General features: G+C 40.4%; 2 protein-coding genes across 3 annotated transcripts in view; both read left to right on the plus strand.

The window, feature by feature from the left end:
- The first annotated feature begins 1,809 nt into the window (after positions 1-1,809).
- On the plus strand, positions 1,810-19,543 carry LOC109895337 (transcription factor PU.1). 2 transcript variants are annotated; one of them, XM_020488954.2, is made up of 6 exons: positions 1,810-2,239; positions 2,358-2,401; positions 11,377-11,467; positions 12,297-12,484; positions 16,239-16,398; positions 16,557-19,543. In XM_020488954.2, the coding sequence occupies exons 2-6, from the start codon at positions 2,375-2,377 to the stop codon at positions 16,877-16,879; spliced, it is 789 nt and encodes a 262-aa protein (XP_020344543.1). In that variant the 5' UTR covers positions 1,810-2,239; positions 2,358-2,374; the 3' UTR covers positions 16,880-19,543. The 2 variants fall into 2 exon arrangements, with proteins under 2 accessions (XP_020344543.1, XP_020344542.1); XM_020488953.2 differs by lacking the exons at positions 1,810-2,239; positions 2,358-2,401 and adding an exon at positions 10,290-10,772.
- Positions 19,544-20,755: 1,212 nt separating this feature from the next.
- The window catches only part of LOC109895336 (myosin-binding protein C, cardiac-type-like), a 43,638-nt gene continuing 40,838 nt past the window's right edge, over positions 20,756-23,555 (plus strand). The window contains 1 exon segment of the mRNA XM_031831078.1: positions 20,756-21,605. Within this exon segment, the coding sequence (XP_031686938.1) occupies positions 21,581-21,605 (25 nt within the window). The 5' untranslated portion in view covers positions 20,756-21,580.

Genomic DNA, 23,555 nt, shown 5'->3' on the forward strand with positions numbered 1-23,555 from the left:
TTCCAAAGTTGTGGCAAAATGGCTTAAGGACAACACAGTCAAGGTATTGGAGTGGTCATCACAAAGCCCTGACCTCAATCCTATAGACAATTTGTGGGAAGAACTGAAAAAGCTTGTGCGAGCAATGAGACCTACAAACCTGTGTCCGTTACACCAGCTCTGTCAGAAGGAATGGGCCAAAATTCACCCAACTTATTGTGGGAAGCTTGTGGAAGGCTACACAAAACGTTTGACCAAAGTGAAACAATTTAAAGGCAATGCTACCAAATACTAATTGAGTTTAAACTTCTGACCCACTGGAAATGCGATGCAAGAAATAAAAGCTGAAATAAATCATTCTCTCGACTATTATTCTGACATTTCACATTCTTAAAATAAAGTGGTGATCCTAACTGACCTAAAACAGGGAATTTTTACTAGGATTAAATGTCAGGAATTGTGAAAAATTGAGTTTAAATGTATTTGGCTGAGGTATATGTTAACTTCTAACTTCAACTGTACAATTGTAGCTGTTTGAGAAGGCATGCAAATTGAGAAACAATGGGGAGAATGATTAACCAATGTAAAGTCCAAATTGATGGCGTTCAGATACACCCCCCTACCCTGAAACATACACACACTGGTCCCCTGTTGAGAATATTTTCCAATTTGTTCCACAGGGGCCACAATAATTTGCCCCTTCTCTGATTGTTCAAGTGTGATCCCCTCCCCATGGGTTACTGCAGCTAATGTTGCCAGCACTGACGCTACCTGGGTGGGGGCACCCCAGCATAATCCCTACCGACTGGGTACAAGGTCATCAAGGTTCTCATTAGCAGCTTTGAGAAATTCCTTGTATATTGTGCTCAGCCATCCGGGGGCTTTGGCTTTATTGGACCAATCCTGCCATGCAGGCTCAGATACTAGAGAGGGCAGTGCTGCTTTAGTGGGTCACTAACTACCTTTGTTTTTCTGTCTTGGCTGCATATAGGCTACTTTCAGTACGCCTTTAAAACAGATAAGGATTTCTCCTTAGTGTGTGTGTCGCTCAGGTGGGTGTCTATATTTATAATCTATTTTCAAATGTATATCCCATATTTGCACAATTGAAAGCTCTCTCTGTCACAACTCCTGCTTGCAGACACGTATGGGCTCTGGCATTTCCAACTTTTCCAAACAAAAAAACACACACCCCACCTTCCACCACAATACACCGTACATACCCACATACTGTGCCTTCTATGCCCTCTGTTTGCTGTGTTTTTATCCCTACCATCTTCAAAAAAATGTTTTACTTTTTTTTGTGCAACACAATGGACACACGAGGGCCTTGAGAACACATGCAGATTGTTTGTGAAAGGTTAAGATAACAGAAAACATGAATAATGTTCGCACTATGAGTCAACCCTGCCTGACTTGAGCAATGCATATAGAAACAGGAACTTATGGCTGGTGGGACAAGGGTACATGAAGCAGAGTTTAATGGAAAAACATAGTGTGCACACACGTGCGTGCGTGTGTGCGTGCTTGTCAATCGGCCATGTGATTTAACTTTATCTTCTATCCAAGCCTTGTCTGATGGTTGGATCTTGTAAAGCCGAGTGCATTGGGGAAAATGAGGAATCGGGAATAAGAAGTGAGAAATCTGGATGTCCCCTTGCACGCCTGTCAGGGGCGGCTCCATGACATTGTGAAAGAGATGACAGCCAACGAAACTGCTGGTGACAGTCAGGCAGTAAAACAGGGTCAGGGTCCTCTCTGCGGCCTGTCTATTCTGGCCATGCCCTCAAAACCATAATTTTCTTGACAGTTGCTCTCTTTTTTTGAGAATGTTTTTTTGGGATCTGATATTCTGATTATCCTCCGACATATGCATACAACCAGTTATTTATTTTCTTGGTAGACAGTAGACAAAACAAATAACTACGACTTACATTTGGATAACTCCCGTAGCAGTGTGTCCACTCCGTTCTATTATAAACAACTCTCTGATATACATCCAAATCAATAAGAGCCCTTGGTGTTCAGTCCATCATATGGTAATCTAATGGAGTCTATGGCATACTACTGGATTGCACCTGCAGTATAAGGCCTGGAAGGAGCAAGTGGCTCCACAGAGTGAGCAGAAATCAGATCACAGACGACTACCTCGACCACTACCTCTAATCAAGCTTTTCTTTGTGGCAAGCTGTTTAGTTACCATCTGGTTTAAGGAAGAAGGAGAAGAAGAAGAAAATCTTTTGAGTTCCAGCTTAAATTGGTAAAATTAAGGAAGTTTTTAGTTCCCTAGTTAATTCAGTGAGTTATAGAAATTTCAGATGTCTTGCCCTCTGGCAATTTGCTTTAACCGACTGAATGAGATTGTCCTGCATTCACAGAGAGAGTACTACTATCCATGCTGCTCCTGGAAGACTTAGTGACGGTAAGAGTGAGGCTGACTGGACTGAGAGAGACAGGAGGCGTTTCTTCCCATGAGCATCCTTTGATACAGATTGTAATGTTATGAAATATGTTTTTCTGCTGGTTTCAGCTCAGAGATATATCTGTATAACTAGTGTTGGTATTCTTGCTACTTTTTATTGAATGAAGGAAAAAGTTGATGTAATGACAGAGGCAATTTGGCCTTTCACTGGGTTACAGTTGTTTGCATTTGATCCTTATCCATTATTTGATTTGATAGTCTTGCATAATTTGATAGTCTTGCATAATAAGTTGTTGAATAATAAATGATAATTTACCCTTGTTGATCGTTAATAGTATATTTTATCTTTGACTGAGAGTCAATGGTTAAAAATGTACCTTTAAAAGTTATCTTTAGCTAACATCTAGGCAGTAGACCTATGGTCATCACTGGCAGCTAATACTTTGTGTCCACATTTGTTTTCATTTGTTTCTTCTAAATGTAATTACTTGGTTTAGAATATGTTGTTATCACATCAAAACTAATAACAGTGCTCTTTAAATAATAACTAGAATGAAGAATGTTTGGTAACACTATTTGGATAGTCCATCTGTAGATGCTCTACAGACTATCAGTTACATTTCAACAAACTATCTACTAACCTTAGCTCTAAACCTAACCATTATCCTAACCCTTATTCTGAACCTAACCCTAACCATGACCTTAGCAAGAAGTTGCTTATCAACATAGTGAGTTGGAAAATCTGGACTATCCAAATAAAGTGTGAGCGAAAGTTTTACTGGGCTATAACATGTTTCCAACTATTGAAGCTAAATTACTCTAGTTGTTCAAGAGAGTTTGTCAGAGGATGATTACGTAATTTATGTCAAAACCAGCACAGTGTGGACATTGATCTGGAGAAATTTTGGTCAAACAGAATAGATAGACAAAGTGCAACATTTCCTGTTGCGACGGTCTATGTATCCTGTTTTCCACAGTCAGTGGTCTTGCATGTCATCCCCTTGTGAGAGGGTCTGTGGGTAGTTCTCGTGACCCGAAAGTGTGAGGCCACAGAGGTCTGGTAGAGGCTCTCTGTCTGTCCGAATTAAACTGACAGATTATGACATATAAGTAATCAAAGGTATCAGTTAAAGCCAGATATAGTCCTGACTAGAAATGTAGGCCTACATTGTGACTATTTTGCAATCCTTTAAGAATACTTTTGCCACTATTATACAGTTGAAGTCGGAAGATTACATACATTTTAGCAAAATACATTTAAACTCAGTTTTTCATAATTCCTGACATTTAATCCTAGTAAAAATGACCTGTTTTAGGTCAGTTAGGATCAAATTCAAGTTTATTTGTCACGCGGGCCGAATACAACAGGTGAAATGCTTACTTACAGGCTCTAACCAAATAGTGCAAAAAAGGTTTTAGGTTAACAATAGGTAGGTAAAGAAATAAAAAAACAGTAAAAAGACAGGCTATATACAGTAGCGAGGATATAAGAGTAGCGAGGCTACATACAGACACCGGTTAGTCAGGCTGATTGAGGTAGTATGTACATGTAGATATGGTTAAAGTAACTATGCATATATGATGAACAGAGAGTAGCAGTAGCGTAAAAGAGGGGTTGGCGGGTGGTGGGTGGGACACAATGCAGATAGCCCGGTTAGCCAATGTGCGGGAGCACTGGTTGGTCAGCCCAATTGAGGTAGTATGTACATGAATGTATAGCTAAAGTGACTATGCATATATGATAAACAGAGAGTAGCAGCAGCGTAAAAAGAGGGGTTGGGGGGTGGCACACAATGCAAATAGTCTGGGTAGCCATTTGATTACCTGTTCAGGAGTCTTATGGCTTGGGGGTAAAAACTGTTGAGAAGCCTTTTTGTCCTAGACTTGGCAGTAGTAAAGAGAACAGTCTATGGCTTGGGTCTATTACAATTTTTAGGGCCTTCCTCTGACACCGCCTGGTGTAGAGATCCTGGATGGCAAGCAGCTTAGCCGCAGTGATGTACTGGGCCGTACGCACTACCCTCTGTAGTGCCTTGTGGTCAGAGGCCGGGCAATTGCCGTACCAGGCAGTGATTAAACCAGCTCTAGATGTTGCAGCTGTAGAACCTTTTGAGGATCCCAGGACCCATGCCAAATCTTTTTAGTTTCCTGAGGGGGAATAGGCTTTGTCGTGCCTTCTTCACAACTGTCTTGGTGTGTTTGGACCGTTCTAGTTTGTTGTTGATGTGGACATCAAGGAACTTGAAGCTCTCAACCTGCTCCACTACAGCCCCATCGATGAGAATGGGGGCGTGCTCGGTCCTCATTTTCCTGTAGTCCACAATCATCTCCTTAGTTTTGGTTACGTTGAGGGATATTCTGGCACCACCCAGCCAGGTTTCTGACCTCGACCCTATAGGCTGTCTCGTCATTGTCGGTGATCAGGCCTACCACTGTTGTGTCGTCTGCAAATGTAATGATGGTGTTGGAGTCGTGCCTGGCCATGCAGTCATGGGTGAACAGGGGGTACAGGAGGGGACTGAGCACGCACCCCAGGGGAGTTCCAGTGTTGAGGATCAGCGTGGCAGATATGTTGCTACTTACCCTCACCACCTGGGGGCGGCCAGTCAGGAAGTCCAGGATCCAATTGCAGAGGGAGGTGTTTAGTCCCAGGATCCTTAGCTTAGTGATGAGCTTTGAGGGTACTATGGTGTTGAACGCTGAGCTGTAGTCAATGAATAGCATTCTCCCTTAAGTGTTCCTTTTGTCCAGGGGGGAAAGGGCAGAGTGGAGTGCAATAGCGATTGCATCATCTGTGGATCTGTTTGGGCGGTATGCAAATTGGAGTGGGTCTAGGGTTTCTGGGATAATGGTGTTGATGTGGGCCATTACCAACCTTTCAAAGCATTTCATGGCTACGGACGTGAGTGCTACGGGTCTGTAGTCATTTAGGCTGGTTGCCTTTGTTCTTGGGCACAGGGACTATGGTGGTCTGCTTGAAACATGTTGGTATTATAGACTCAATCAGGGACATGTTGAAAATGTCATTGAATCACTACTTTATTTTAAGAATGTGAAATGTCAGAATAACAGTAGAGAGAATGATTTATTTCAGCCTTCATTTCTTGCATCACATTCCCAGCGGGTCGGAAGTTTACATACACTCAATTAGTATTTGGTAGCATTGCCTTTAAATAGTTTAACTTGGGTCAAATGTTTCGGGTAGCCCTTCATAAGCTTCCCACAATAAGTTGGGTGAATTTTGGCCCATTCCTCCTGACAGAGCTGATGTAACTGAGTCAGGTTTGTAGGCTTCCATGCTTTTTCAGTTCTGCCGACAAATTTTCTATAGGATTGAGGTCAATACCTTGACTGTGTTGTCCTTAAGCCATTTTTCCACAACTTTGGAAGTATGCTTGGGGTCATTGTCCATATGGAAGACCCATTTGCGACCAAGCTTTAACTTCCTGACTGATGTCTTAAGATGTTGCTTCAATATATCCACATAATTTTCCTACCTCATGATTCCATCTATTTTGTGAAGTGCACTAGTCCCTCCTGCAGAAAAGCACCCCACAACATGATGCTGCCACCCCCGTGCTTCACGGTTGGGATGGTGTTCTTCAGCTTGCAAGTCTCCCCCTTTTTCCTCCAAACATAACATAACAAACATAACCGTAGTCCGGTTATGGCGGTTTTGGAGCAGTGGCTTCTTCCTTGCTGAGCGGCCTTTCAGGTATGTCGATATAGGACTTGTTTTACTGTGGATATAGATCCTTTTGTACATGTTTTCTCCAGCATCTTCACGAGGTCTTTTGCTGTTCTTCGATTGATTTGCACTTTTCACACCAAAGTACGTTCATCTCTAGGAGACAGAACGCATCTTCTTCCCGAGTGGTATGACGGCTGCGTGGTCCCATGGTGTTTATACTTGCGTACTATTGTTTGTACAGATGAATGTGGTACCTTCAGGTGTTTGGAAATTGCTCCCAAGGATGAACCAGACTTGCAGAGGTCTACAATTTATTTTCTGAGGTCTTGGCTGATTTCTTTTGATTTTCCCATGATGTCAAGCAAAGAGGCAATGAGTTTGAAGGTAGGCCTTGAAATACATCCTCAGGTACACCTACAATTGACTAAAATTATGTAAATTAGCCTATCAGAAGCTTCTCAAGCAATGACATCATTTTCTTGAATTTTCCAAGCTGTTTAAAGGCACAGTCAACTTAGTGTATGTAAACGTCTGACCCACTGGAATTGTGATACAGTGAATTAATGAGTTGTATCACAGAACTTGTTCTCAACTAGCCTACCTGGTTAAATAAAGGTTAAATTAAATAAATTAAATAAAAAATAAGTGAAATAACCTGTCTGTAAACAATTATTGGAAAAATAAATTGTGTCATGCACAAAGTAGATGTCCTAACCAACTTGCCAAAACTATAGTTTGTTAACAAGAAATATGTGGAGTGGTTGAAAAACGAGTTTTAATGACTCCAACCTAAGTGTATGTAAACTTCCGACTTCAACTGTAGCCTGTAAAAAATAAAAAATAAATACATTCAAATGAGTTTAGACCAGGGATGGGCAACTTTGATGGGGATGGGTCCGCAAAAAATCTGAACTGGGTCTGCGTACCCACATCCATACCCACACATGCAGTCAGTTGCAAAAGACTCTAGGCTTTTGGGGGCCCTAAGCAAAAACATTTTGGGTGGGGGGGTGCCACCTTTGCAAGCAAAACATTTTGCAGCAGAGAGAAAAAAATGTAAGCTGCAATATCTAACTTTTCATGCAATTCTACTAATTTTGCCATTGGGTGGAGATAAATGGTTGTAGTTTTTTAACATGATATTTGAGTAAGAGTGACAAACAAAATCAATGGGGGCTCCCCAGTTAGTAATTGGACCATGATTACTAGAAATGTAGATACAGTAGCTGGCCGCTAGACTCATAACAATCAAAAAATATTTAGCTGACAGGGGCTAATTGACTGACTGTCAGTGACTGACATAACAATAGAAAAACTGCTGATGCAAAACCACATGTCAAAATTGCACCTTGTGTATTCTACTATTCTAACTCAAAACAGTAAGTTGAGTCCCCCTCCAGTGTATTTTCTGTATTGCTAAATTAGTACTAATGTCACACTGCGGCCCTGAGAACTCAGGGTATTAAAGACATAGGGGGCTGTGAAGTAAGAGGTGTCAATATTACTGCTTGCTTATAAGGATGCTTTAGCCATCAGAGATATGCATCTTGTGAACATAACTGCATTCAGACATCTCAAGTTGTTGAGTACTCAGTCGCTCGCTTTCATAGCCTAAAACCAAAGTGTCCATGGGTGCATGTGATACAGTAAACACAACAGCATCCGCGTGCCTGTAGCTGGTTTACCAGACCTAGTCTTGTATTAAAAAGCATGTTTTATGAAGTATTGACATTAATTAAGTATTTATATTCCAGTAAAATACTTTATCTGGGTCCAGGCTCTTTGTCCACAAGTCGTTGGTGGAAACCAAACACAGTAGACATTTTATTTACTGTGTTTTACCAAAGAAAGAAGCTGGTCTGATCTGTCAGGGACTGATAAGATACGATACGTATTATGTTTCCTTACTGTATGAAAATGCCCAATGTGATCAGACAAGACAATCACTGAAATACCCCTGTAGATTTATATTTTAAGTTTTGTGGCCTAGATCATACTGAAGTTTAGACACACAAATGGAGTCATTCACAGCAACCCCCCTCCCCATAAGGAACTGAATTTCCCAGTTCCTCTTTTACATAGTGTGTGTGTGTGTGTGTGATGATGATGATGGTCAAGACTGAAGTTGACTAACAGTAGAAATGTTAAACCAAATTATAGGCCTGATTGTGTTTGAATGTTATCTGCCTATTTCCTGTAAGTTTTTGCATTGTGAGAAACACACATTTTATGTATTGAGCCATTCATTCAAACACAGAATTGAAAGTGTGTTCTTGTCTTTCACAAAATGGGATGAGCACAATGATGCATGTTTAGGTTTCATCTTAGCTGTTCGAAGGCCTAGTAATCTGACGCCTTATGTAGTATGTAGTAGACCTGTATGTGGATGTACTCTGTAAAGCAAGGTACAGGGGAACAGAAATTACACTATATCATACTCGTCAAACTAACTATAGTGCTGTCCATGAGGCTGAAGGACTGACCTCTTACTGAGATGTCCACCGATCTCCACCTAATAGTTTTAAACAGATCTGGGAAACCTGAATGATTTCTGACAAAGCAGCATATTTTTGTGTTAGAGAAAAATATATATATTAAAAAATATATATTCAAAAAGAGAGTCGTTGTGTGCTCTGAAAATAGCCGTGGTGAAAATAGCGTGCTGGGCTTGCTGTAACGCACATAGTGTATTAATACTAAATGTCATCAGTTTTGCTCAGACAGCTGTGATTAACATGGGGGCCATGGACAGGCTGTGTGGTTTCAGCAGCCACACAAGTGGTAGAGAAGGATGCAGAGGACTCAAATTATAACCCCAGACCATGCAAGTAAGGCAAACTGAAAATCCACGTAAATCAAAATCCAACAAAGTACACCAACATCAAATGCACAGGTCTACCAAATTAAGATTGTTATACTGCAACCAGTAAGTCAAACTGATTGTTTGCCTTTGTTAATGTTGATTATTAAACAAAGAACGCATTGTATTTGGTGCTACGTAGCACATCAAAACATTATCAGATAAGGTTATAACAATTCACAGAAAATTCAACATAGTCTTTGATAGAGATAAAGGAGAGGAAAAACAATAGAATACATGGACATCTATAATAAAAACAAATTTGACTACAGGGTTTTTGGTTGTATGTTATATCAAGCTTTGAACAACCAAGGGAATATAATAATCATTCCAAAATTATTTTCAGTGTGATTTGAATCTTACTATCTACAGTATTTCAAGTATCTGGTCATTATCAGACTGATGCACTCTTCCGCTGTCCAAAATCTACACAAGCCTGTCAGTGGAGGCTTGGCTTGTGTCCTCACTTCTCTTCAAGTTAAACAGAGATGTTGTGTCAGGGAGAGATACCTGAGACAGATAGGGCTGGTTTCCCAGACACTGCCTAGTCTTGGATAAAAAAGCATTCTCATACTGTGTCCTGTAAGCCAGACCATAGGGTCAGGAGAGAGGGTAATCTGAGTATAGTAGCAGAGCTACTGTACACTGTACCCATTGTGAGGAATAATATTTTGGTGAGAAAAACACATTTGGTCAGAAAATATTATATTTACGATTTCTCAAGAATCCCCCCACCAACACTACTATTGTCACAGGAGGTGTTTTATCTCCTCTCCCTTAATCTCCACAGCTGTTGCAGGATTGCAAAAAGGAAGTGGCATGATTTTATCTATCCAGCTAATCTACACACAGATAAAACAGTTGTTTGGATAGAAATGCAGCAGAATTCATCGATGTATGTGAGTCATTATTTCATTGATATGGCTACAACTCGAACTACTGGTTTGTTTTTTTAATTGACATATTTACACCACTACGTTTATTTGAAGGGATAGCATAGTATAGGGAATAACAGGGGTACAAGTGCCGAACCTTGCTGAACACCAAATCCAATGTACACACTGATACTGGTCTGAGAAGTAGGAATTAAACCAGTTTAAAATATGAAATGACAATGTTTAGGTATCTGGCATTGAAACATGGTTTAATGGTTTAATTTAACAAGGTTTAATATTAGATTTGTAATATTCATTTAGATTTCCATAGTGTATGCAAGGTATATGAATATGGATACCTGCACTTTAGCCACAAAAAAACAAACATTTTTTTAAATTTGGTTGGCGAAATTTGGTCACAATGAGATGCAAAGATGCTACCCACTGACAGATGATGCTATGCTAAAAGACTTGACAGTTGAGGCAGGCCTTGAAATGATTGGCTGGTTTGGGAGGCGACGCAATTGAGCCTTAATAAATGTGAGATGTTAGAATCTCCCCCTGACAAATCACCAATGACCAGGAACCGCCACCAGACACACTGAGATGTGTACACCCACAAAGATATACAGAAGTCAAAATATCAGGTTCCCTTTTAATTTTCAGTCATTGAGTAGGGCTAATTTATTTTATTTTATTAGACAAAATTTGAGTCCCAGAGAGTAGCTTGGCTTACAAGTGGATAAAGTTGTGTAGGCAGAGGGAGACATTTTGGGTTTCGTTTGGTGAGAGGAAATTTGGTAAACGTTGTGCAATGGTGCGGGAAAAGTTTTGAAAGAGTGTGAGAAACAATTGAAGCTAAGTGCCTGAAGTAGGTCGGTTCAAGAAGAAGCCTTCATGTTGCATCCGTACAGAATGGAGGGGTACCTCATCTCACCTGGTCCTGTAAGTACACAATGTGTCAAACAATTTGTGTTAATTCAGTTATAGGCCCAAGTATATACAGGTATGTGGTTATTTGTTGTGTTTATGTAGTTGTTTATATACCACAGGATATACTTATACAGAAAATGCATCTCAAGCATTGTACGCTCACTGAATTCAAGTTTGAATTTCATATTAACGTTACATTTTTCAAGTTATGATAATGAATTAAAATATGTTAATAGATTACTGTAACGTCATTCATTTTCAAACTCTTAAACTGGTACACAATGTTGGTACTTTTGTGGTCTACATACTGTCAAAAGAACAATATTTCTAACATAATAGATTATACATATAACAATATGTTTTGTTTCACAAAAATCAATTTTGTAAGATTATGACGGACCATGAAAAAAAACCCAGCAAAAGTATTGTAGTAAATGTCAATGAAGTTTAAAAAGCTCAAAATGTTGTTCAGCAATGTCATTATCAACAAACATTATCAAGGGAAGAAAGCAATTTGTATATAGATGTTGAGTGTCAGTTCCTTGGAAACAATAGTAAAACATTATGTGAAGTTTTGTTATGATTTCAGTTGAGGATATTATTGTTGTTTTAACAGGCATCAGAAGACATGTACGAACCCGACATCTATAGACAACAGATGTCAGAATATTCATATCCGTATGTCATCGATGCAGAGAGTCAAGGAGGTGAGCTTTAAAACACTACAACATTTTCCCTAGTATTAATACCTCTTGTATTATCTATTGATAATCTTCATAACTATGATACAATGATATACTTTTTCAATTAATTTCCCTTTCTCTGATGAACTTACCATCACATAATTGTAGATGAAATAAACAATCTGAATATCACTTATACGGAAGTGAAAAGTGCCGGCCCAACTAGATATGTGTTTGACCAGGCCTGAGGAAATCACACACAATAGCTATATTAAAGACAATACTCTACATAAAAGGTATCAAGACACTGCAGCTGGAGCCAACCATGTTGCCCCCATGGAGTACAGGAAACAGATGCCATTTCTGTCAGGCACTCAACCTACAGTCGTAGAACAACTTTCCCCCCCTGGGGTTTATTGAAATGGAGAGGTTCAGTTGTATTTTCTCCTGTAATCAACTGATCCTACTGCCAAGAATAAACTGGTATTTACTAGTACGAGCTGTAGAATTATATAGGCTTTGCTCCATTTAACAAACTAAATTATTACAAAATAATAATGGCAAGTCTCTGGTGCAGTGTCAGGACCGAACACAACAGATCACTAAAACATGTGTACATGCGGAACGTTTTAACACTCGGGCTAAAAAGAAAGAAAAAGACAACTGCCAAAGCAAAGATGTGTGAACAGGAAACTGCCTAAAATATTTTGCTGAACACTTTTTAAACAAATAGCATACATTGTGTATTTGGAATCTGTATTCAACTAGGTTCTCTCTATTCTATGCCATCTGAACCTTGCCATTTAGTGTACCTCTTACTCTATGAACAATTATAATGTTTCTCTCTGCTCAGATCACTGGGACTATCACACCACTCATCATGCCCATCCTCTGGACTTTGACAACCTCCCAGGGGGCCACTTCACTGAGCTCCAGAGTGTCCAGCAACTACATCTACCCAGTATGGCTCGTTACAGCGATGTTGACACTCTCTCTCTGGACCCTGGCCTTGGGGGACACAACCATGCCCTACCCCCACCGGTGAGCCCACCCCCCTGACCCCTCTTTTCCTCTAACACAGACAGAGCGTTGGAGTTGGTCATTCTTTTCAAGCAGATGTAGTGTACATGACTAATAGAGAATGTTCTGAATGTTCAGGACTAAAGCAAGTAGCATAATTGATTTACATGTCCCCTCTAGTGCAATAGCAATGCTTCAGAAAGGTTTAATAACAGGTAAACATAAAATCAACCATCTGGCTTCAGATAAAGATATGACTATGAAAAGTGTATCTAGGCTACTGTTTGTTACTGGTGAGCTGTGTTGCGTGGAGGATGTAGGGTGCGCCTACACACAGATGGTTTGATATTGTGGCCTTTTCCTAACTGGGGCCTGCTGGTGTTGCTACAGAACTATAATCTGCCAACTCACTAACGGCTGATGAACAAATAATATATATTTTTAAACAGAAGTGACCTCCCCAACATTATGTCACACACACACACACACACACACACACACACACACACACACACACACACACACACACACACACACACACACACACACACACACACACACACACACACAAATCATTGTCAGTCTTCTTATTGTAAAATCTTACATTGTAACATTGTAAATATTACACTTTAAACAGAGAGCATTAATTAATGAGAGTGGATGAGAATATCCTTAAAGATGCCTTTTCTATTTGTGAATGGAACTGACATACTGCCTCAGAGTAGAAACAGTGGGTTTTTAGAACTGTGTGCTGAATGCTTGGACGGGATTTTGTACGGCCAAACATTCAAACTGCTGTAACAGCAACCACACATCACACCTCATGCAGCGGGGAGGTGCCCTATAATCTTTGCCACCGCTGGGCTAACTTGAGATGATTATATGGTCAAGAAACAGGTCAAGGTTAACAGATATACTGCTCTTAAAAACATGGCGAAGGTTTGAACTGAGAATCATGTAAATAAAACATGTTGTTATTATGGGTAGTCAGACAAATGTGACAATACCTCTAAGATACAACTGGTCTCCTGACTTGAAACAGTCAAATGCAGCAAGCTAGCAGCGACATGCTAAGATAATCAGAGCAAGCTAGTTAGCTAAGCATTTATCAACCGTAGCTACTCATGTTGAAGGAAAAAATATAACTACTATAGCTAATTAGGTGTCAAATATACAAGTAAGTCAGGTAACATTTGCTTTATTGAAATGTTAAGTTGAATAAGCTATATGACAAAACACAACAGGGATGGATAGTTATGCTACTCCAGGGGCATCAATATAAAATGCTAAGCTAAACAGAACGAGTTGGCTAGCAGATAGCTATATTTTACTAATGTTGAGTCAAAGAATAGTGCTAGCTAGCTAGGTCTCAAATATGCCAGTAAATGATAGTTTGGGTGAAGATAACCATAGCATTTAGAAAAGGGCAATTCCACAACTCAGATTTTTCACTTAAAATGTATGCCAAACAAAACTGATTTATTTTAAAGTTTAACAAACCATACAGTGCACAAGGACTCTATGCACAAGGACTACATTTAACAATTTACACAGAAAATTTAACAAAAACACATTTACTGGAAGACCTGTACAGATTCAAAGTTTGGTAACAGAATTTCTGTAAAATCTCCCTCAGTTTTTTATGTGTCCACATTTTCCAAAAACTCAGAATTAAGAATTCAGAATTAGGATTCAACAATATCTGCAGAAAGAATGGGGTGTCAGCTAAAGTCACCTTGACTTTGAAAACATCTATTTTGGTTATGGAACTACAAGTGAAGTGGATTTACACCGGGTAATTGAATTGCGGTAACAAAGTTTCATCATGGGTACCTGATCTGTACTACATAGAAATTATGGATATGAATGTCATTCTCTTCATGGGGATCTGTTCTAAATAGGTACAGAAAGGTATACATATGCAATATCCAAATATCCATATTTGGGTATTATTCTACACAACAGCTATTATTTTAATGAGCTCTGCCCCCAAACGAGACCAAATTTGCTTGGTCCGAACTGGACCAAATCTGAACTAGTCATAGACGTCTATGTTTCATAAGTTTGGACATCAAAGTACACCACCAAAGAGCTCAGTAGAGTACAATACAGCAGAGCACAGAACAGTAGAGTAGAGTTATAGTGTACTGTACTGTACAGTACAGTACGGTACTGTACTATACTATACTTTTCTTTTCTTTACTGTACTGAACTCTACTCTACTTTTATTTGGGAATAGTACTGTATAGTACTGTGTTCTCCAAACTTGTGAACCCAACTGTGGTTTGTAAATACTGTGATTTCCCATTGTAGCCAATTAAATTGCAGAAATCCCATTACTGATATTTGGGAAGTTCCATTACCAATTTGGTAACAGAATTTAGAGTTTTTATCACATAATAATTTATGAACAAAATTGATATCAGTAAAAACACTATAATAATTGATAGGTGTACTTTTTATTTCTGTGAACTTTCACTATCCTCCCTCATGAAGGAGAGAAATTAGAAAATATCTTAAACATATGTGGGGTTTTGGTAACGGAATTTCAAAGCACAAGGCAATGTTCTTAAACTTATAGAAGGCAGAAACATATAAATATGAAAGTGTTGATATTAGTTGGCAGGGGTCTTTACTTCAAAATTATTTTAATTGGAAAATGGAAAATGGTTGAAAAATGTATATCTGTCTTAATTTCTCCTATGAACTTCACATGTTGTTGTTCATGGGTCCTTTTACATGGAAATGACCATGTGTCCATGGTTGCCCTTAGGGCACCAAAGTGATCTTAACCCAAATTAACATTACTGCCCCCGGGGAAGAATTTAAACATTTTATTCCAGTCTGCTTAAAGTCTACCCTTAGGGCATCAAGTGATCTTGACCCAAACTACCATTTCTGCCCCCAGGGTAGCATAAACAGTCTGTTCCATTTTTGTTGTTGATATTGCTTATTCAACTACACTTTTAATAAAACAAGTATTAACTGACCTGCTAGCATATTTGAGACCTAACTTACTAGCTATTTTTATTTTATAATTCAACATTAGAAGGCAGTAGGTCTCTGCTCAGCTAAGCTACATTTAGCTTAGCATTTTACTTTTCTTCCCCCAGAAGTTTGTATAGCTTATTCAACTAAATACTTTGATAAAGTAAATGGGTTTTACAGGTATATTCAAGACCTAGCTTTCTATATTCTATGACTCAACATTATATTTATAAATTCAACATGAGTAGCTAAGAGGTTGCTAAATGCTTAGCTAGCTTTCTTGGACTAATTAGCTTAGCATAAGGTTGCTAGTTTTCTACATTTTACTCTTTGCTTCAAGTCAGGAGACCAGTTGTATCTTAGAGATACTGTCACATTTGTTTGACTACTGTAACACAAACATGATTTTACAACATTACAACTTGTAACTCAAAGTTATTTACAAGATTCAGAGTTCAAAACCAATCGGATTTGTTCTGCAACACAGGTGGCTGGAATGGAGTGTTTGATACCATTCCATTTATTCTGCCATTACTATGTGCCAGTCCTCCCTATTTAAGGTGCTACCAGCCACCTGTGGTGGGGAAAGTTGATTGGGGGAGTAAAAATGGTTGCCGTCATTAATAACACTTGCGCCTCACTGTGTATATAACATGATCAGCATGGTATCTAATTTGTTTAGTTGTAATTTCTCAGTGAATACTGCTCCAAAAATAATGTATTGTAATTGTAATGATGGTTTTGTATTGTAATGACTACATGGTTATTGTTGTTTGTGGTGTCCAAGGTGCCATATTACCCTCGTGCCATGGGCTACTTGCACCCCTCTCCTCAGACGATGAGGAGCTCAGACGACGAGGAGCCAGGAGGCCGCAGCCCTCCACTAGAAGTGTCCGATGAGGAGTGTCTGAGGGACCACATCGCCCACGTAACAAGGGGAGAATTGGGTAAGGAATTAATTCATAAATGCATACCTAATATCTCACATATTTTTTTATTTTTGAGGTCCCAATAATCCTACTCCATGTAGGTCATAGTTAGGGAACATCCTCAACTGATTCATTGCATGTTTAACCATTTTGTACTTTTATCAACATTAATATAGGCAACAAGAAGAAGATCCGTCTGTACCAGTTCCTGCTGGATCTGCTGAGGAATGGGGACATGAAGGACAGTATCTGGTGGGTGGACAGGGACAAGGGCACCTTCCAGTTCTCCTCGAAACACAAGGAGGCACTGGCACATCGGTGGGGCGTACAGAAGGGCAACCGCAAGAAAATGACCTACCAGAAGATGGCACGGGCTCTTCGCAACTACGGCAAGACAGGCGAGGTCAAAAAGGTCAAGAAGAAGCTGACTTATCAGTTCAGTGGTGAAGTGCTGGGGGGGAGGTCTCACTTGGAGAGGAGGCCATATTCCCATTTGTAGAGGGAGAAACATAGTGGAAGTCCTGAAAAGGGTAGTGACAGCGAGAGATAGTTAACTGTATATAGTATTGTTTGTGTTCAAATCAACAATAACTGTTTTTGCTGCTCTTGTAAAAAGCATTTATGTGAACGTCAAAGCCAGTGACTTAATGGAATCTGACAATTAGCACATTTTGACTCAATGATTGCACACACACATCTGGACCTTTTACATTCCATTAGCACTTAGAAATAGGGCTGTTTTAAATGATACTGTCAATCATTATCACCAGAATGCTTACAGGAGTGATAATACAGATGACCACTAGAAGTCCTCAGAGATCTCCTTTCTTCTACGCACTGTTGGACTCACTGACCATTGTGCACATTTGACATCAATTAGACTTGGATGCAACGTTAACAAACAAAAAGACTGATAAAGAACTCTTTAGCATTAATGACATTGATTTGATACTCTGAAATGCACTGACTTTGGATAAGCAATTCCTGTTGCTTAACCTTTGCTGTAGCAGCACACAAACACAACATATTATACGTTAGCTTTTGCTAATCAGATTTGAGTATTCAGCCAAGCCGTGGTATAAAGCTTATATCTTTGTATGATGGTATTACATGTGTATTACATACTAACTCATGTTAGCTCAAGACTTTGGGAAGTAAAACCCTTCTGAACATTGGGAGACCTGCAACCTTTCCGGATCCTCCCCTTGACTATTACTTCCCTGTCACATCCCATTGACTTGTTCCTGAAATGGGGGAGGGTGAAGAGGCTTGTGACCCAGCCCTTATCGTCTGCTTGTGTTCAAAAATGAAGCACAGACCCATGCCTCCTCTGAGCTAAGGTGCAATCTATACCTAGCCTAAGAATACCAACACAGGGATATTTCTCCCATGCTCTCAATCATAGACCCCTGTTTGAACTGTATGAAAGTGTATATGACCAGTTGTTCTTCCGTACTCTATGTGCTCTCTGTATAACACATGTTGGCATGTTTGGATGTTGGCATGACTCAGTTACATATCTGCATGTGAGGAACTCGAAAGCATTTCTATTTCTCACACGCCATGTGGTTTTAGTCGACTCATCCTCGCATTGTTCCAGCACATCACAGACTGGCTTTAGCAAATCCTCTGGGAATCACAGCCATCTACGCAGAACCCCAGTGGCCGAGCCAGATAATATATAGACATGTGGGCAGCCATGGAGACTTTACTGGGCCCGCTGGCAGCAGACAAGGCCACCCCGTCCCCCACCATCCACCCACCCCCAACCCAGTTATGTGGCAGCTGAAGCCTGTAGGTGTAAATAATTCTGGGTGCTGACACAGCTCTATGATGGGAGCACAGGGCACAGTCTGCTGTGAAAAGTGACACAAAGTGAGGTATCCAGGGAGGACACCATCAAGAGACAGATAATAGTTTTAAGTGTATTTTCCCTACAGTTCCTCTGGGATAAATCAATTAATAAATACAACTGAGGAGACATAAAGGACAGGGATATAGTTAGAATAATTCAATTGAATAATGCAAAATCATAGAAACAGTGAGGGTTGATTTAAGTGAACCCTCCGGCATTTATTACTGACTGAGCAATAAAACAAGGTTGAAAATAAAAGCATATACAGTACCAGTCAAAAGTTTGGATACACATACTCATTCAAGGGTTTTTCTTTATTTCTGCTACTTTCTACATTATAGAAACTATGAAATGATGTAGTAACCCCCCCAAAAGTTATATTGTATATCAACATATATTTTAGATTTTAGATTCTTCAAAGTAGCCACCCTTTTCCTAAATGACAGCTTTCAACACTCTTGGCATTCTCTCAGCCAGCTTCACCTGGAACGCTTTTCCAATAGTCTTGAAGGAGTTCCCACATATGCAGAGCACTTGTTGGCTGCTTTTCCTTCACTCTGCGGTCGAACTCATCCCAAACCATCTCAATTGGGTTGAGGTCGGGTGATTGTGGAGGCCAGGTCATCTGATGCAGCACTCCATCACTCTCCTTCTTGATCAAATAGCCCTTACACAGCCTGGTGTGTTTGGGTCATTGTCCTGTTAAAAATAAATGATAGTCCCACTAAGCACAAACAAGATGGGATGGCGTATCGCTGCAGAATACTGTGGTAGCCATGCTAGTTAAGTGTGCCTTGAATTCTAAATAAATCACTGACAGTGTCACCAGCAAAGCTCTCCCACACCATCACACCTCGTCCTCCATGCTTCACTGTGGGAACCACACATGCGGAGATCAACCGTTCACCTACTCTGTGTCTTATAAAGAAAACCCTGTGTCTTATAATTTTTTTTTTCAAAGGACAGATTTACACCAGTCTAATGTTTATTGCTCGTGTTTCTTGGCCCAAGCAAGTATCTTCTTCTTATTGGTGTCCTTAAGTAGTTGTTTCTTTGCAGCAATTCGACCATGAAGGCCTGATTCATGCAGTCTTTGATGAACAGTTGATGTTTAGATGTGCCTGTTACTTGAACTCTGCAGCCCAAATGAATGCTTCACAATCTGAGGTGCGGTTAACTCTAATGAACTTATCCTCTGCAGCAGAGGTAACTCTGGGTCTTCCTTTCCTGTGGCGGTCCTCATGAGAGCCAGTTTCATCATAGCGCTTAATGGTTTTTACGACCGCACTTGAATAAACTTGAAAAGTTCTTGAAATTCTTCTAATTGACTGACCTTCATGTCTTAAAGTAATGATGGACAGTTGTTTCTCTTTACATATTTGAGCTGTTCTTGCCATAATATGGACTTGGTCTTTTACCAAATAGGGCTATCTTCCGTATACCACCCCTACCTTGTCACAACACAACTGATTGTGCCTGTTTGGCCCTGTCCGGGGGTGTCCTCGGATGGGGCCACAGTGTCTCCTGACCCCTCCTGTCTCAGCCTCCAGTATTTATGCTGCAGTAGTTTATGTGTCGGGGGGCTGGGGTCAGTTTGTTATATCTGGAGTACTTCTCCTGTCCTATTCGGTGTCCTGTGTGAATCTAAGTGTGCGTTCTCTAATTCTCTCCTTCTCTCTTTCTTTCTCTCTCTCGGAGGACCTGAGCCCTAGGACCATGCCCCAGGACTACCTGACATGATGACTCCTTGCTGTCCCCAGTCCACCTGGCCATGCTGCTGTTCCAGTTTCAACTGACCTGAGCCCTAGGACCATGCCCCAGGACTACCTGACATGATGACTCCTTGCTGTCCCCAGTCTACCTGGCCATGCTGCTGCTCCAGTTTCAACTTCCACCTGACTGTGCTGCTGCTCTAGTTTCAACTGTTCTGCCTTATTATTATTCGACCATGCTGGTCATTTATGAACATTGAACATCTTGACCATGTTCTGTTATAATCTCCACCCGGCACAGCCAGAAGAGGACTGGCCACCCCACATAGCCTGGTTCCTCTCTAGGTTTCTTCCTAGGTATTGGCCTTTCTAGGGAGTTTTTCCTAGCCACTGTGCTTCTCCACCTGCATTGCTTGCTGTTTGGGGTTTTAGGCTGGGTTTCTGTACAGCACTTTGAGATATCAGCTGATGTACGAAGGGCTATATAAATAAATTTGATTTGATTTGATTTGATTGACTCAATTAAGAAGGAAAGAAATTCCACTATTTAACTTTTAAAAAGGCACACCTGTTCATTTAAGTACATTCCAGGTGACTACCTCATGAAGTTGGTTGAGAGAATGCCAAGAGTGTGCAAAGCTGTCATCAAGGCAAAGGGTGGCTACTTTGAAAAGTCTCAAATATATTTGTACTTTTTTGGTTACTACATGATTCCATATGTTATTTAATAGTTTTGATGTCTTCACGATTATTCTACAATGTTGAAAATAGTACAAATAAAGAAAAATCCTGGAATGATTAGGTGTGTCCAAACATTTGACTTTTACTGTATTGTTTTTAGGAAGTACAAGGTAGTTTGCAATAACAGCTGGGACAATTCAGAAAACTGGGCAGACACAAGGCCAAGGTAAAACACAAAAAGTCCTAAAATGATCAGGATGTAATGTTAACGATCAGGGTCAGACATCCCTTATTATCCCAAAATACTCCACTAAGGTGTGGTTGCTCAACCGCCTCCACAGTTAACACTCCATAATACTTTACTCCAGTCAGTCTGTTAGTCTATCATGTCCTCGCTATGCCACCAAGCAGAGGCTTCGGACAGCCATGGAAGGATTCCTGGAAGTCCTGGTTCACCAGGGGAAAAGCAGTCATATTCCTGCCAACAGATAAAAGGATTACTCTAGCCTCCTGTCTGTTGTTTTCTGAAGCAGCTACTACTTTATGCAAGGCCAGGCAGCAGCACAAATCTAGAAAGAGCAGGAGACGTTGCTGGACTCAGGTTCTAAATTTAACCCCCCACCTCCCATTCCCTCCCTCCCTCGCCTCGCCTGTCATGCAGCTGCGGTGTCGGGAGAAGGGATGGTTGAAATATGGTCTGCAGGAGGTCAGAGAGGTCTGGGGTTGTATGAGTGTGGGGTGGAAGGATAGGGAGGGATGAGGGGATGCACGTCTATTATCTCATTGCCGGACAGAAAGGGGATTGGGTCTAGACATCGTGACAAAAGAGGGTGGGTTGGTACTGTTGTGAAGAGGGGTTGCTCAGGAACCCCACTATTAAACGCAAGGGGTGAGCTAGGAAGGAGTGTGTAAGTTATTGTTGGTTACTTTCTGGAAGAAACGTTCAATCAGGATGCCAGAGCCGGTCAAAAAAACAGGTAAGTGTGCTTGATCAGACTTGTTTAACTGCAGCATCTCCAGCTGCTATCTAAAGACGTCACTGGATTTTTTTTAACCTCCTCTCCCTTTTCCCTCTATAATAACAAATCCCCCCCAACCTGTGGGACTGGTGGGACTTTTGATCACTGATCATCTCATGTCATAGATTCTTGTCTTCACAGTTGCATTTCAGAGAGGTGACATTTGAAAGTTGTTGCTGTTACAAGGGTGAACTTTACCAATGCCTGCCTCTTCAGCTTCATATTAGCTATGCATGTCTTCTGTGCAGTTCTTCTCTCTATTTGATCCATTGAAACTGTAAAGGGAGTGTACAGTGCATTCGAAGTATTCAGACTATTTCCACATTTTGTTATGTTACAGACTTATTCTAAAATTGATTAAATAGTTTTTCCCCCTCATCAATCTTCACACAATACCACATAATTACAAAGCAAAAACAGATTTTTAGAAGGATTTTCAAATGTATGAAAAATACAAAAATTCAATATTACAGTTACACAAGTATTCAGATCCTTCACTCAGTACTTTCTTGAAGCACCTTTGAAGCATCTCTCTGTACTTTGCTCCGTTCATCTTTCCCTCGATCCTGACTAGTCTCCCAGTCCCTGCCACTGAAAAACATCCCCACAGTATGATGCTGCCACCACCATGCTTCACCGTAGGGGTAGTGACAGGTTTCCTCCAGACGTGATGCTTGGCATTCAGGCCAAAGAGTTCAATCTTGGTTCCATCAGAACAGGTTCCATCTCATGGTCTTAGAGTCCTTAGGTGCCTTTTGGCAAACTTCAAGCGGGCTGTCATATGCCTTGTACTGAGGAATGGCTTCTGTCTGGCTACTCTACCATAAAGGCCTGATTGGTGGAGTGCTACAGAGATGGTTGTCCTTCTGGAAGGTTCTCCCAGCTCCGCAGAGGAACACCTCCCTGACCAAGGCCCTTCTCCACTGATTGCTCAGCTCTAGGAAGAATCTTGGTGGTTCCAAACTTCTTCCATTTAAAAATGATGGAGTGCTACTGTTTTCTTGGGGACCTTAAATGTTGCAGAAATGGTTTGGTACCCATCCGTAGATCTGTGCCTCGACACATTCCTGCCTTGGAGCTCTACGGACAAGGTATGTGCCTTTCCAAATCATGTCCAATCAATTTAATTTACCACAGGTGGACTCTAGTCAAGTTTTTAGAAACATCTCAAGGATGATCAATGGAAACAGGATACACCTGAGCCCAATTTCGAGTCTCATGGCAAAGGGTATTAATACTTATGTAAATAAGGCATTTCTGTTTTTAATTAATTGAATCCATTTTAGAATAGGGCTGTTGCGTAAAAACAATGTGGAAAAATGGAAGGGGTCTGTATACTTTCCGAATGCAATGTACTGGTGGTTACTTCCAAGCCTTTTTAAAAATAGAGAAGTAACACCCCCTCTTCCTGTGTGAGAAAAGTAACACTGTCTCCATACTGTGTTTCTTTGACCACACCCTCCTCCATCCTCCAGCCCTTGGGAAAAGGGTCCATGTGCTAAGCAATGTATGTCTTTCAATGTTTTAAAACACATACAGTAGAGGCCAACCCAGTTTTGGTTACAAAGCAGAGCAACAGTAGGATTAACATAAAAGTACAGACCACTTATATACTCATCCCCATGAACTCATGAAGACAGTTGTCCAACCATCATCTCACATTGCAGTGTTTATGCATCACCTTATAAACAAGCCTTTTTTCCCTGTAAAATGTTCTCACAGAATTCTAATTTTCAGAATAATGCACATATGTGCTGTGGCAGGAGTTGTGTAAACAGAGCTACTACACAAACATGGTTATGGTTATATTGAAAACAGCCCACTGTCATTTTATTCTGGATCGTTATGGAGCCTATTGTTACCAAATTAGTCTGCATGGGCTTTGCATATTTACAATCCCCTACATAT

Source organism: Oncorhynchus kisutch, linkage group LG8 (genome assembly GCF_002021735.2).
Source record: "Oncorhynchus kisutch isolate 150728-3 linkage group LG8, Okis_V2, whole genome shotgun sequence".
In the NCBI taxonomy this organism is placed as follows: domain Eukaryota; kingdom Metazoa; phylum Chordata; class Actinopteri; order Salmoniformes; family Salmonidae; genus Oncorhynchus; species Oncorhynchus kisutch.